This window comes from Toxotes jaculatrix, chromosome 6 (assembly GCF_017976425.1).
Source record: "Toxotes jaculatrix isolate fToxJac2 chromosome 6, fToxJac2.pri, whole genome shotgun sequence".
Lineage (NCBI taxonomy): Eukaryota > Metazoa > Chordata > Actinopteri > Toxotidae > Toxotes > Toxotes jaculatrix.
In genome coordinates this window covers 20215640-20231679 of record NC_054399.1, presented here as the reverse complement: position 1 = coordinate 20231679, position 16040 = coordinate 20215640, and the positions used below count along the sequence as shown (strand labels likewise).

General features: G+C 40.0%; 2 protein-coding genes across 2 annotated transcripts; one reads left to right on the top strand and one right to left on the bottom strand.

The window, feature by feature from the left end:
* Positions 1 to 503: 503 nt before the first annotated feature.
* On the top strand, positions 504 to 11673 carry LOC121183250 (calcium-binding mitochondrial carrier protein SCaMC-1-like). The gene is made up of 10 exons (XM_041040230.1): positions 504 to 1009; positions 2362 to 2488; positions 2693 to 2780; positions 4517 to 4628; positions 7568 to 7726; positions 8146 to 8298; positions 8551 to 8658; positions 9304 to 9471; positions 9662 to 9812; positions 10372 to 11673. The coding sequence occupies exons 1-10, from the start codon at positions 833 to 835 to the stop codon at positions 10551 to 10553; spliced, it is 1425 nt and encodes a 474-aa protein (XP_040896164.1). The 5' UTR covers positions 504 to 832; the 3' UTR covers positions 10554 to 11673.
* Positions 11674 to 12273: 600 nt separating this feature from the next.
* On the bottom strand, positions 12274 to 15076 carry LOC121183251 (transmembrane protein 69-like). Its single transcript, XM_041040231.1, has 4 exons — positions 14977 to 15076; positions 14064 to 14108; positions 13053 to 13909; positions 12274 to 12688 (listed from the first exon to the last, which is right to left on the bottom strand). Exons 2-3 carry the CDS (start codon positions 14106 to 14108, stop codon positions 13121 to 13123), a joined length of 834 nt encoding a protein of 277 aa, XP_040896165.1. The 5' UTR covers positions 14977 to 15076; the 3' UTR covers positions 12274 to 12688; positions 13053 to 13120.
* Positions 15077 to 16040: the final 964 nt, after the last annotated feature.

The following is a 16040-nucleotide window of genomic DNA, read 5'->3' as shown; positions in this document are numbered from 1 at the left end:
CCTCCCCCTGCATCCATCTCTCTACGCCTCTCTCCTTGAAAAAACAATTGACCCCCAATTAAAAAGTTTTTGGGGATATGTTTTGCCTGGACCAGCTGTCAGATTCCTGTGGGTATGACTCACTGAACTGAAACAGATTACTCATTTTAACTTTGTACCATGGAGCTCACTATGGGGGCTGGGATTACAGCGACTGCATGAGAATACATATTATAGCCTATTCGCGCGTGTGTGCTTGTGTCTAAGTGCTGTCACAACATTATGTTGAAAAAAAAGCTTAAGCTTAATAGATGCATTATAAAGAGATGTTACTGAAGGAAAGTACAAAGTAAAAGGACGATTAATAAGTTACCTCACCTGTCTATGCACCTAGAAATATACGGCATGAAATATTACAGTAAATAGGGTAACAGGGCAGTGTGTGTTTTGTTGTGGAAGGGTGTGTCTCTGTGATGTGTGTGTGCGTGCAGTGAAGTAGGAGGGCTTCTCGGGCAAACTGAGCCGAGTCTCTCCACCCTTTCGCTCTCCGCTTCCTAACCTACCTCATCCGCACACAGCTCTCTGTAAATCTACATTATATCGCATATTTACCGGATTACATACTACACCGACTTAAATGAGGACTTTTCTACGACTCATTTTCCAACCCGCACTGCGGAAATCCCCTTGAAATCATACGGAATCATTCAGCTTCTGGAAACCAGAAGTGCCAACCACAGGAATTGGTCTGTGTGTGTGTGTGTGTCTTTCTGCTGCAGTATAATTGCCCAACTTGTGTGTCTGTGCGTAGCCGTAGAGGCCTCTATAGATTTCATTGTGTGTGTGTGTAACCATGGATGTCTTGAGGAAGCTGTTTTTTACGGACTGCCACTGTGCAGAAAATGCGTCCAACACTTACGAGCAGCTGTTCGCCAAACTGGACACCAACAAGGATGGGAAAGTGGATGTGGCCGAGCTGAAGGCGGGCCTGGCTTCCATGGGCATCAAAACCGCGAAAGGAGCAGCTCAGGTACAGAGACATGGAAACAGTAAACGGCTGACATTAAGGCCTTATAGGGAGAGAAAGCTGCCACAAACACTTTATGTAGTACTGTCTTCCCGAAGGAACTGTGCAGGCAGCAGTTCCTCAGTGTTAACCCTAACTAACCCTAACTCCAAACTATAGGCCTCAAAGGAAGCAACTACGTACGAGTACTGCCTTCAGATACTGCTGCTGCATTTACTTCACCTCAAGACTGAAGCTTTTCTGTTATTATTAAGATATAAATCGTCATAAACTAGTGAAAAGGACTATCACAATTTCCCAGAGGCCATATTGTATTTTGTATTTTATTTTATTTTTTGTTTTGCAGCCAGTAAATGTTCGGCACTTTTGTTTGATAAATGACTAATCAGTGATCAAATTTGTTAAAAGTGCATCTACTTCAAACTGTCTCAAAGTTCAAACTGTACGTGTATTTGCGCTTTTTATTGTGGGCTGTGACTTTTAGAGGATGGTCCCACCTTTACTAATCAAATAATCTTGCATTCCTCAGGCTCATCAGTGAGTCTGATAACTTGTATGAGTCAGGAAGGAAGGTAAGAGGAGGGCACTGCTGTGTGTGACAAAGTGTGTGATAAAGAGGTAATAAACATGCGCGCTGGCTGCTTTTCCAATAGCCTCATTTGACCAGTAGGGTCTTTATGCATCACAGTAAGTCATCTCTTGGCACTTGGATTAATCTATAATTTTTAACAAAGAACAGAATTCCAAAACTAAAAACTGGCTTGACTTATTAAGTCTTATTTTCATTTTCCATTAATTAATTTTCACATGGATTGCACCTACCCTCATGGGTTAGATCACTAGTTGACTTTTGAATTCAAGAGTCAGCTAATGTAGTGGTCAGTCAGTAGTCAATTGTAACACAGTGGTTCAGATTTCAGTTAATCTCTTGAGGATCTGATCCTCTGATCCTGAATCAGCACATTTTTGTGCAGCATTATGTACCTACAGCTTGGCAAGATAATCAATTGACATTCTTTCTTGATCTAAGACAATCCCTCTACAAACAATGACAACTTTAATTTACAGAATACTTTACAAATGAGCAGAAACAGTCAGAGATGAATCAATGAAAGTGAAACAGAAAATCTAACATCGGTGGAGAAGCATTTCTCTGCGTTATTCTGTCACCAAGTGGCAGAACTGAGCAGCTGCTGTTTGAGAAGGAGATGGCTGACTTACTCAGAGTCACAGCCGCACCAAAACCTCTGCCTTCACACAGTGAGGAGGTCAGACACCTAGCATCCAACAGACTTGGACACCGTGTGACATTAGAAACCTGGATTTATAATATTCCTTTTTTTTTTTTCCTTCAGAAAATTATTTCTTCTGGAGACAAAGACCAAGATGAAGGGCTTGACTTCAATGAGTTCTCCAAGTACCTAAAGGATCATGAGAAGAAATTACAGCTGACTTTCAAGAGCTTAGACAAAAACAATGATGGTATGGTGAAATTTTGTTATCCAGCAGTCTTCATGTTGACGGATTTCTCAACAGTTCAAACAGAATACGAATTGATGTTGAAAATTTGCAGGAAAAGTAAAACTAAAGGTTGGGAATTTTAAATAACTTGCTGTCAGTAGCACAGGGTTTCTCCCCCTCAGCATATGAGAAATGTCAGAACCGCTGTGCTTGTATGTTCAACAGGTCGAATCGACTCCATGGAGATAAAGCAGTCACTTGCTGATCTGGGACTGGAAATCAGCAAGGAGCATGCAGAGAAGATCCTTCAGAGGTATTTATACCTGTTTTGTAGCTGCTTGTAAATTAGGTCCCTTTGGGGTTTTTTTTTTTGCAACATTTACTGTGATCTGCAACCAAAATGTGAGGAAAATGTGTTGACGCTGTCTAATTAAAATGTTCCTGTCACTTTTGTACCAAAGTATAAACTTGATAATCTTAAACTAAAAGTGGAAAAAAAGCAGCGTGGAGCTCAAGATGTTAAAGGTGGGGGACCAGTGTGAGGGACTGATAACCATTTCAGTGTGTAATTTTGCTGGGAGCCAGCTGACAGTACATGATAAATAACTGGCAAGATGTCTGACCGAGCTGGAGACAGCATGTTAATGTGTAGGAATAAGATCATCGAGGGGTGAGAGTATTGTCTTTGAATTTATAAAAAATCGGACTTTAAACAAAAATGTTTCTTTTAGTTAGGTTAAAAATCATTTGTGTTAAAATGGGTCTGTAAAATGGAATCTAAGAGAAAATTATATCTCCATTGTTTCTCAGGTATTTTCATGCCCAGGACCCAAATGACACACATATGAATGTAGAAGTGGCTCAGGGATGAATATGTTGCAGGACTGGGTCACAGTGGTCGAAACAAACCACATACTGTTAACCATAAAGTTTTAGTGTCAAATGCTTATGGGCAGGTCCTCAAGAAACTTTATATTCCCATAAACAATATCAGCAACTTCAAGCCTTTCTATTCAGCCTTTAGTCAAAGGGAAACAAACATTTAGTCTCTTTGACCCCCCTAGTTAAAAATGCAAATTGCGAGAAAATGATATACAGTATTTAAGACTTACTCCAAAGTCCTGGAGTCATTTTGCTTTTTTTTAGTTTGATGAAAGCAGAAAGTTGATCAATTGAAATGATGGATTGCAGAAGTGAACCACTCTGACACTCATAGAGATAGAGGAAGGTGTAGAGGATCTGAATGTGTGTGCAGCTTGTAGTATGCACTCATTTGTCTTTTTGACAAGAGGGGCAGACACATACCTGGAGACAGACAATAAAATAATAAATGAAATATGTTGTAAAAGGTTTTTTCAGTGAGCAAAGAGTGACAGTGTTCAAGTGCAGAAAACATTTTACTGTAAACGAAAGAGGATTTCTGATATGATTTATTTAAACATTATTCACCTTGTTTACCTACATGGACACACACTTCATATTAACCTGGACCGACTTGCTCAGCCAGTTTATGCAGAGAGCTGTGCAGAGTGTTGTGTATTTGCATAAGCAAAGTGTGAAGCTGCAGATTCACAGGAGTAGACCTACAAAGAGAAGCAGAGCAGGATGTGCATGACTGTGAATCAGACTGCTCTGCATAACTTGTGAAGAAGTAAGGAGGAACTTAGTTGGTCTAAAAAGTGAATGGGATTTGGAATAGAGGATCAGCATTAATCCCAGTCCAGTTCATAATGTGTTATAAGATAACACATAAGATAATTATTTTCCAGCCCCAGTTGGTGGTATTTGCTTGTTTGCAGTTGTCTTTATTCAATATTCGAATAAAATAGAGAACGAAGTCCATTTAGCACAAATCAATTAGCATGTGAGTCTCAGATAACGGAGTTCAGATTTTAAAATAAAAGTAAAATTTTAGATGAAGGAGGATGAACAAATCTCAAACTAGTGCCTAGTGCCTGCCTTAGTTGCCCAGGACAACTAAGGCAGGACTACGGATCACATCATTCCAGACATATAATAAAATTTCTTCTGTTTATGCTTGTTGTACAGTATTGATGTGGACGGCACCATGACCGTGGACTGGAATGAATGGAGGGAGCACTTCCTGTTTAACCCAGCCACCAACCTGCAGGAGATTATCCGTTACTGGAAGCACACCACGGTAAGAGGCGGGCGTGACTCAGTAACTTTACTGTCTGAGTGCATATGTTAGTGTGTGTGTGTGTGTGTGTGTGTGTGTGTGTGTGTGTGTGTGTGTGTGTGTGTGTGTGTGTGTGTGTGTGTGTGTGAGGGAGAAAACAGAGATCATAATGATGGATTTAGCACAGTGATACACTCATAAAACACAGACAAAATACAGACAAAAATAATGGCCACTTACAACCAAATATTCAGGTTCAGCTCGGGATATTTCAAATTAATTTAGTCACAGTCTAAATTTTAGGAAATGACAAAAAACTGCAGATTAAAGAGCTGTCTTTATGGTGTGGATTATTTTTAACTCATGGTTAATGTCTCCTTTGTTTTGATGAGGTTACTATGGATGGGTGGTGTTGGTGAATAGGTATTTGTTTTGTTTCCTGTGGAAGAGACAGTAGCACCTTCCCAAATTTCCTCATGCCAAGTAATTTTGCAATCTCATAAAAAAGCACTTCTTTCATAACCTTGATTTTTCTCTGGAGCCAAGGCTAAATTGTCTCTGGAGCCAAGGCTAAATTGTCCTTTTAGTGTCTCAGACCTCACTTTCAGATCCCCAGCATTAAAGGGGAAAGTTGTGAAAGAGAGTTGTCAGCTGGTACTGGATTTGGCCAAGGACTTTGGCAACATATCAGCTCGTCTACGTCAATAGATTATGTTCATTCATTTCCAGACTAGAGGTGAGAAAAGGAGGGAGAGAGGCAGAGAAAGACACGATAAGAGGAGGAGACTGACGAGTTTGTAACTTCTGATTACCATCAAATCTGTGCTGTGTAGAAATAGAGGCTGACATTGGAAAGGAAGCATGGCTTGGCTTTTTCACATTGACCTTTCCTTTGAAAAAGAAGTTGTATAAAAGTAGCAAGAAATAAAACAAGTTATTATTTATTATTATTATTATTTATTACAACAGCGACAGTCACCATGATGACTGTGGGCTTTCTGCTCTGGTTCTGGAAATGTGATGTCTATGAGCATGGATATCAGACACAATATTTCACTCCTAGGCTTTATGCTGCTAGTTGGACTAACAAAGAATCTCCACATTGCAAAGTTTTAGCTGGATTTTCTAGTGTACAGTGTTGGTCATATGGAACTACTACTGTGACATGTACAGTTGTTGCATGCCAACTCCAGTCAATGGCTAAACTCTGACGTTTGCTGCCTCTGTTCACTGGCACAACCTCAGAGGTTAAATAAACCTGTAGCTGCTAAGCTTGGCAGAGATAAGCTAATTTCAGCCTGACCTGGTGGGGGGGGGATTAGCTCGTCAGTGGGATTGGGACAGGTCAAGAAGAGAGGAAGTGAGTCTAGAACAGGACATGACGAGAGGAGTGAGGAGGGTGAGATGAGGCATCAGTGAGACTGAAACAGTGGCTGGTAACATCTATGGCAGTGAGAGCTTCCCGTCACCTCCAGTATTCACACCGATGGTTGTTGGCCACTCGGTATACAGCGTTTCTCACCTCAGGCTGGATTAGATCTGCAGACCCTCGGGATCTGACTGGGCACCTTATTAGAATTGTGTAAAGGATCCAGATCAGTTTAGGAGGGAGCTTGCGCTATACTGGGACTACACTGTCCTGGATCAGCAGCTTTATCAAAGGGCTGAGATGGCCATGGCTCTGCTGCAGCCTCAGCAGCAGCAACAAGACCAGAAGAACTGGTTTTTCCTCGATTTTGAAGATGATGGGGGGATCTATGAGGTGGAGGTGGACATGGTGGGTTTGTATATTGACTCTCCCGGCTCAGTTTTCTAATGGGTCATGAACTCAAACAAAATGTCTTCATGGTAGAGCCTGACTAATACATCAGTGGGGTCGATTTACCAACCAATTATAGCTTAAAATGAGAGTGTGTGTGTGTGTGTGTGTATCTATCTATCTGTATATATACACACACATAAATATATATAGGTGTATGTGTCTGCCACTAAATAATAAATTTGAGGGATCCTTATAAAAAAGGATGTTTATGTTATGTGCTTATGCTTAAAGCTAATATTGTATTGCATTATTGTTAAAACAAAAAAAATAATGCCCTCAAACAGCCATTATTGGAGACTTGTTTAAGAAGACGTCTAGTCTGTGCAGCGTGCTTTCCCTCATAGGCCAGATTCCTGGGGGTGGAAATAACATAAACACCTGAATTATTGTGTTGCACACTAATACAACAGCTGATAAAGTTAAGACTTTGTTGAGACTGTGGCAGAAAGGTGTACATTCAGCTTTGATTGTAGCTGGTGGTGAAGGATTTACCTTGGACTGAACTATTGATATTTTGCTTTCATGGATGTACAAGAGATGACAAAACATTAGGTTTCCCATAAAATACAACACAGTACAATAACTTGAACATCTTAGAATCTCGTGTTGCATGTCTGTTGTTTGAAAAGACTGAACCTGTAGTCTGGAGCAGTGAATGCACAAGACTATATGTTGGTATAAATTAATCACTGATATCAATACAAGCCTTCTTATCATGTACGTATCGCGTGTGGATTTGTCCACACATTTCTTTTGAACTGACCTGTTTGTATTAAATTGTTGCAGATGCTGTATGTTACGAGTGAGAACACATTTCTGAGTTTATTGAGAGACATTTGTAAAATACCGTGCAATGATGTAATTAACCTCACAGCACAGACCTGAAGTTATGCAAGAGTTTGGATAAGGATGTGTTGTGTGTCTGGACCTGATAGGCATTAAGTTCAAGGTGAAGCTGTGAGTCACCTGTGGTTTTGAAGCTGTGTTAAAACTCATCTCGTGTTTTGGCTTTAAGTAGACATCTATCAATTTGAGAGTCTACAGTTGTCTGAAGTTGATCTTTTGAATCTCAACACATTTTACACAGTATTTAATGAATATGCTTGACTGTGATTTAATTGTATTGTGTTGTTTGTAGGTGTTGGACATTGGTGACAGCCTCACCATCCCAGATGAGTTCACAGAAGAGGAGAAGACGACTGGTTTGTGGTGGAAGCAGCTGACGGCAGGAGCCATGGCGGGCGCAGTGTCCCGTACAGGAACCGCCCCCCTGGACAGAATGAAGGTCTTCATGCAGGTGTGTTATGACTCATACTTTTTATTGATTGTTTATTTCATAAATTGCATTTTGAATTATGTTCTGAATGTGTTAACTGGGTTCAGGGGTCGTCAAATGTACTGTTAAAGGTGAATAAAGGTGCAGAGGATTCACAGAACAGCTCTACTATGTGTATTTTGCTGTGGAATGTGCCATAAAAATAGAATGATACTACCTACGATCATACTTGTGTTGTTTGCAGAAATATCACTGAACTAAAATAGAATATGAAGATGCTGTTCCCATACATCATGTGGCAAAAGGGAAAATAATTTCCTTATTTATGGGATTAACCATTAACCAGTTTATTGTTGACATATTCTACATGCTGCCATTAATACTTCATAAATATATTTCCTGTGAGATATCATGGCTTAAAGTCTTCTTTCTATTTACAGGTTCACGCTTCTAAGAGCAACAAAATAAGCCTGGTCGGTGGTTTCAAGCAAATGTTAAAAGAAGGAGGCGTGACGTCTCTGTGGAGAGGAAACGGTATTAACGTCCTGAAGATCGCCCCCGAGACGGCCATTAAATTCATGGCCTATGAGCAGGTACAGTCATTTCACTCTCACTGATAACAGTATACACAGCTGCAGTCACCCAGATAAAAATAAATTATATTTTGCTATTTAATGCTGCTGGTAATGGTGATAAGTCATTCATTATTCCACTTGAGCTTTAATGCTCAACCATAGTAAAGTATAGTAATACCACAAAATGCAATTTTGCCTCTGTTCGATGAATCTGAAAAGACTATACATTGAGTGTTTATGCCTCACTCCTGTGTCACTGTGTTTCATCAGTATAAGAAGCTGCTGGCCAGCGAACCGGGGAAGGTCCAGCCCCACGAGAGGTTCATGGCTGGATCGCTGGCTGGAGCCACAGCACAAACGGCCATCTACCCAATGGAGGTGAGTGGAGATGTAGCTTCAACAGCAGAGAAACACACAGGGTTTGTGTGTCTGTTTGTGGTAGTAAAGTTTACAGGGGCCACAGGACAGAAACAACTTGCAAGGAACATATTTTGATGGTTATATTTATCATGTACAGTATTCATGTTGCATTTCTGAGTAGTGAAAGTGGCATTAATTAAAATTTATTTTCATAAATATCTAGTGTTGGGACTTTTTTTTTTGGTTAGATTCATCATTTGTGTTTGACTCAGATTTTTTTGCTTGAATAAGTTTATATGTTGTGCCTGTGATGTGAGACCTTTTCCTATTGGATAATGAAGCTTTTTAGTTAGTATTAGAACAAGTATGAATCAAGTAATTATGAAGTCAGTCAGGTGTTCTCACTTAAACTATTTTTAAACCGGTAAAAAAAAAAACCCAAAAGGTTGAAGAACAGACTAGAGGGCCATAGGGACTACAGGACCAAGCCAAGCAGAACATATAAGTTTTGAGTATATTTTGATTGAAAATAAATAATCTTTTACGTATATAACGCTTACTACCTATAGTCTTGAAAGGTGGTTGTGAAAGGTTAGTAGTCTGCTCTCTTCCTAAGAATGGTGGCTCCTTGGTGAAGACTAATGATGATTTCTGTCTATTCAGGTGATGAAAACTCGCCTGACCCTGAGGAAGACCGGGCAGTACTCAGGAATGTTTGACTGTGCCAAAAAGATCCTGAAAAAGGAGGGAGTGAAGGCGTTTTACAAGGGATACATTCCCAATATTCTGGGCATCATTCCCTACGCTGGGATAGATCTGGCAGTGTACGAGGTACGTTGTGTGGAACGATTCTCATCTGGAAAATACAGATGTAAACTTCTGCTTTCATACACATTCTGTCCATAAACAATAAAAAAAACTGCCACTTGGTCTGTTCTGTAGATGCCTTGCATTGATTTTGTGAAGCATGATAAAACTAAGACACCATTCTCACGTACACATACTGTAAATCCATCCTTAGAGCTTGAAGAACACCTGGTTGTCCCGCTACGCCAAAGACACAGCCAACCCAGGTGTTCTGGTACTGCTTGGCTGTGGTACCATTTCCAGCACATGTGGCCAGCTTGCCAGCTACCCCCTGGCTCTGATCCGCACCAGGATGCAGGCACAAGGTATGATGAACCGGTGTACTTTACATTCCTCCACTGAGAAAGGCAACATGTAGCTAAGTTAAAAACTGAGTGAAGACCCCTGGAGGCAAAAGGCTCATGTACATGTTTTCTTTTGGTAGTGTTCTGTGGGCCGTGTTTCATCACTGTACACAAGATGGGATCAAAGATGGCTCATACACTTTAAGAAAAATAATTGATTGTGATTATTAAGTAGTGGCTTGACCTCCTGACATCTGAACATCTTTTTCTTGCATTGTATGTAAACACATTGGATTAGAAATAAAACAATGACTATGAGGTTAAAGTTCTGACAATCTGAGGGCACTTAAAACCGTTACTTAGAAATCATTGTAGGATTTTGTAGCCCTGTTCTCCCTGAAACATCCTTACAGTTTAAAGACAGCCCTTTAATGTCAGTTATAGTTTCTTTCCAAATCCATTGTGCTGCCATAAGGAGATAAAAAAGTCCAAATATATAAGCATTAAACATGACAAGAATCCAGAAGTGTCTCAAACTCCAGTTCAGCTTTATCGTCTGATTTCAACTCTCTTTTCTCAGCTTCTGTCGAGGGCTCAGAGCAGCTGCCGATGAGCAGGATGGTGAAGAAGATATTGGAAAAGGAAGGCTTCTTTGGACTTTACCGTGGCATCCTGCCCAATTTCATGAAGGTCATACCGGCTGTCAGCATCAGCTACGTGGTGTACGAGTACACACGGTCTGCCCTGGGGATTCAGAAGTAGGCAGCACAGTCGCCTGTGACTACCAGAGTGTAAAAGGATATGCAGCAATTTTGTATTTCAAAACATTTCCCTCCATGTAAAAACCTGTTTACCTGTAGGTCACCAACGTCTGGGCTCACACTGCAGCAGATTGAGACACTGTAGAAGTGATTGCAGGACTTTGGCTAAACTGTTGAGCCACAGCGAAAAGGAAATTGTTTAGAGAAATCCTGCAGCACTCACACAGGGCTCATAGTTAATAAGACTTCAACAGTGTTCCCATCTGTATGCACTTTGTCCAGGCTGCGTTTACGATGCACTCACAGATTTCAGTGCGCTGTCAATCTCAGGGCACAGTTAGGGTCAAATGACTTTCCCTTTAATAAACCAAAGAGGTGGATATTAAGAATTTAGGTGGATACACAAACACTTGGAGAGGTTATCTTTGATTTCAAGACACTTTGTTTGGTTTAATTGTTGGTTTGAGTAGAAAGGATGTAAACTGCTGGTTGGCAGAGGCACACAACCTCGAGGCAGTAATTTAGGTATACAAGTTCTTTTAGATATGGGTCCTGTTGATGTGACTTTGGCATAGATGTGTCACACGTTCCTCTAATATCTGAGCAAAAAGCACCTTATTGCACCAATCTCAGTTACGATGGGAAATCCAAGATATCACCTGCTAAAGTGGAATAACACAATAACATAATTCTTAGCACACTATTTTTGCTGTCTCTTCTTTGTAATTATCAAAAGTAGTCAGACCAGAAGTTGAAAAGTCTCTTTGTTCGTTTTAATTCCAGACACTTTACACAGCTCCCCTGAATATTGTGCAAGAAATCAGAGGAAACTCTTGAAGTGCAATACTGTATTTACACATTTGACATTCACTGTTATGTTTCAGTGTCTTTTGGAAATGGATTTCACTCGAGTGTTGTTAGTTCCACAAAGGTCTCCTTTAAATAGGCCATTACTATGGCACCTTGTCAGTGAGTTTGGTGAATAGGGGAGTCATGTGCCTTATGTGATTTTTCTCAGACGTCTGCAGACTTCTCCACCCTCCCTCTTTCTTGCCTTTCTTTCCAGTATTTGGTTAATTAGATGCTGGTGTTTACAGGAATAAAAAACATTTGAATACAAACATGAAAAGACGTGAGAGCATTTATTTTCAGGTGAAATGGGTTTTAGTTCGAATGAATATGTTTGATGCGTGCTGTGGACCTCCACTGTATTCTTAACTGAGCACAAGCTTTCACTGCAGTCTTGTGTGTTTGGCCATTTGATAGTGTGCAGCTGACCCTGAGGCTCTAAGTACTGATTACTCCAGTTCAGAACTTATGTAATACCCTTTTCCCCAGTGATGTCAGTACTCCCGACTTTAACTGTCTGATCCTGAGTATGTAAAAGGACACAGTAAGAGTGGCTCTGCTAATTTGTAGTACTACACTAACAGAGGGACTGAGAGAAACTGCTTTCCCAGGTCTCCAATTCCTGCTGTACCACTCAAAAACTATAATTTGGATAAAATAATAATTAAGTTAAACCATCAACCATTAACAGACTCTTAAATGTGTTCCTGTTTCATAGCCCAAATTGAATACCTCACAAAACAGAGCAATTTAAAACATCATCTTGGACTCTGGTAAATAACTTGGAAAAAAGTCATGTTGACTGAATGATTAATCTTGCTATAATAGTATGTTATGAGACAAAAATGCATTTATTTCACATTCAGTAAGAGTGGACTTGTTAAATGAGCATTTTCAGCCCAATTTTTATTTTCCTTTAGGATTTAAAAATCTTTGACTTTGGTGACTTCTAGTGGTAGTATTTAAAATAACTGAAAAATAAGTTAATTCCTCTGAACAATGTGAAAGACTGTACTCACAATGACATTTTCTACAAATAGCAGCTTTTATATAATGTCTTGATGTGAAAAAGAAGAAACACGCTTCTGCCCTCATGGAGAAGGGAATATCAAGCAGTCATTGCACCCTATTTGTGAAAGATGGATGTACATCTTTCACAAAGATTTTGATTTTACAAGTGTCACAATAAACATACAACTTCTACCAAATGGATTCCACCTGACAGGATGTTGATTTAGACAGTTAACGGGGGAAGAAAATATGAGGAAAAATCTTAAAGATGGATCATGTCACAACTGGCTCACAAAAGTGACACAGTGGGGAGGCCACACACAATCTCAACAATTTACCATTTTTATTTAGGAAGAATAGGTAGTTAATACCAACAGTTAGCAGGCCAGCCATGTCCAGGACAAATGCCCAGTCATGGCTGCAGCAAACAAAAGAGCACAACTGCTGTCTAGCATGACCAGGAGGAGAGAGAGCGAGGCAAGCCTGCTGGGCCCTTATAAGCCTTCTCCAATCTTGCCAACTCAGGTGTGCTGCATGAGTGCAAGTTCAGCTCCGCCCAGCAATCACCTGCACACACAAAGCAAAAGAAAACAGCAGCAACACAACTCCCTGAAAGGCCAACACAGGGCCGTAACAATCAAAAAATAAAAGCATGCTGTAACGTGAATCTCTCATCCATCTTCACAGTTTTAAATATTTTTATACTATTTAATCTGAGAAAATTTTCTTTTCTGGATACACTCCATTAATTATGAGCGTACCAACTAGAGAAAAAAATGCCACAGTGGTCAGGATGGAGCGCAGGGCTTTGAACCAGCTGGGGTAAGTGGGCAGCAGAGAGAGATCATAATGTAGCGAGATTCCAAGTCCCATAATGATTGTGGTGGCTGCAGGAATTATGCTGTCGCTCATCAGCATGGCAATCCAGGCTAACAGGGAGGGAACCACACTGTTGGCCAGGTTTATCCAGTCCGGTTTGGCTGGGCTGCTCTCAGGAAGAGCGAATCCCCAGCGTGCTCCGCCCAGGAAAGAAACGATGGCAGCACTGTAGGCTAACTGTGCATAGGCGAGTTCTGGGAAGTAGCTCTCAGTCACAGCCATGAGCACAGTAGGAGACACAAAGGGGATCAGACCTGCAAACCCCAGGTACAAGGCTGGTTTGGGACTCTTCCACAAGTCCTTCATGTCATAGCGCAGCAGATCCAGCTCTCTGGGAGGAGGTTCAGGCTTCGGTCGTTTCTTCAACCTCACAGCAGAAGAATGGAAATGTTGGTTCCTCACTAAAAATGGAGTAACATGGGTTTGAGTCTTCAGGAAGGGCTCAGTCCTCATGAAACCAAGGCCAGCAGGAGGTTTTAAAACTCCGGTTTCCCTTTCTGTAGATGGCCGCCTTGCTGATGAGGCCCAGCAGGTCTGAAGTGAGCCAGATCCACCATCAGAAGCTCCAGTGAGAGCTGATGTCCAGCATCTTTGTGAAGGACCTGGCCAGTGCAACACCTGAGAGAAAAAAAAATAAATTATATATATGCTAAAATTCTAATTAAAATGTATTAAAATTTGCTTTTAAAATGTTTTTAGGGATTTGTTATTCTTATTAGGGAATCTGAACAATGGTGCTTCCGAAGCTGGGATATTACAAATGGTCCTTTACCTTCTGGGCTGCAAAGGTGCTCCTTCTAAATATGACTGTGAGCATCTGATCATTGAAAAACAGAGGTCAGGTTAGGCAGAGCAGAAACACACAGCAAAGGCTGATTTGTTCTGCTAAAATGAAAATAAAATTAGAATAAGAATAGTGCATAATAAAATGTAAAACAGATATGAGCTGCAACTAATGGTTATTTTAATTTCTGATAAATCCTCAGATTACTTTCTCAATTAATAATTTGGTTGACAAAATATTTTTAAAAAAATCTACAAAATAAGCCCAAGATGACATGCTCAAATTGGCTGTTTTGTTCAACCAGCAGCTAAAAACCTAAATATATCCACTTTACCACCATAGAAGACAAAGAAAATTAGAAAACATTTACATTTGAGAAGCTGGGACCTGTAAATTGTTAGCTTAACGTTAAAAATGTATCTTACCAATTAATTATCAGAATCACGGCAGGTTAATGTTCTATCTATCAGCTAATTAATTAATTAATTTGAACAAAATAAAAATGCATCAGGTTTAAAAGGGCAAATTGTGCTGGAGGACTGTTCGCCTCCACGCCTGTGATCTGAGGTCAGACCTGGGACAGACCCGGACCCAGGGCGGTACAGAAACCAGTCAAATCAGCTTGTCCTTCCTGGGTCCTGTTCAGATTCCTACACTGACATCTGGATACACCACGAGTAGCAAACTACAGCTCTGCAGCTCAGACAGACACAAGCGTTCAATAAATACCTCAGCCTTGTATAAGCCTTGTAAATAGCAGCCTTGCTGCTTCATGGTGCAGAAACTGAACGTTTGAGGCAACAGATACAACAACTATGTTAATAAATCAACAGCTATAGTTACACGGCTGAAGAATATAATAAAAAAAAGCACATTACTGTCATAAAGATACAATAAGTACCTCTGTTTCAGGACAAAACCCTCATACTTCAACAACGTTTTTCATCCCAAGGGTCAGTCAGTAGCTAGTTAGCCGAACTCTTCTTCTTCTTCCCATGAATTTCCGGCAGGCTGTACACAGCAAAGCTTAATGCTGCCACCTACAGACGAGGATTTCATGTTTATTTTTTATTTATAAATGGGAGGAAATTGAGTGAAGGAATTTTAAGACTGTTCTGCCAATAAGTTGGAAATTCGTTTCAGATTTAAATAAATAAATAAATAAATAAAAATAAATTTAAAAAAAAAAAAAAAAAACTCAAGTTGAAGGAGAAAGTCCCTGTTAGCCGAGCTTGAGCTGGTAACGCGTTTATTTCTTCCGTGTTCGCCAAGAGCCGTCCGGGTCTCCCTAACTTTAGTTCCACTACCATGCAGCGAGTCTGAATACAACCAACCTGGTGTTAATAAATTAGTATTATTAAGACTTTTTCCTTATATCATTATTACTAATGATAAAGGGGAAAAGGAAGTTTGCTATTTTAATTTTAAAACGTGTGGGACTTTTTTGAATACACTTTGTGCTTTTGTCAGCATATTGATGAACAGATTATGTTATTTTGGAAACATGCACTTTTTGAATATCCCCGACGATAAAGCTTTGAACTTCCACCTGTACATGTAAATTTGTATATCTATAAATACAAATCAAGGGGTTAAAAAGCATAATTTCAAAGCTCACTGACCCTGACAGAAGACCTTGAATTTCTCTGAATGCAGGTTGCAGAGCTTCCCACTCTGGTGTCTGTTCCACCACTTGTGAAGAGCATAATGCCATTTTCAACAACATGACTTAAATGTTCAGCTAATTTCTATATGGAATGGGCACCATTTTCTAAGTATTATATCAGAAGTAAAGTACTTACTAAGCAGAATTGCCCTTGTCAGAGTGGTGTGTAATATATTATTGATGTATTATTTTTGGTGTATTAATGTATGTGAAGAATTTCAGCTCTCCTTTAGTAATAGTGAATGTAGATGTTGAAGAATCTCTGACAGTCATTTTAGATGTTTGCTGGAGGGAAATAT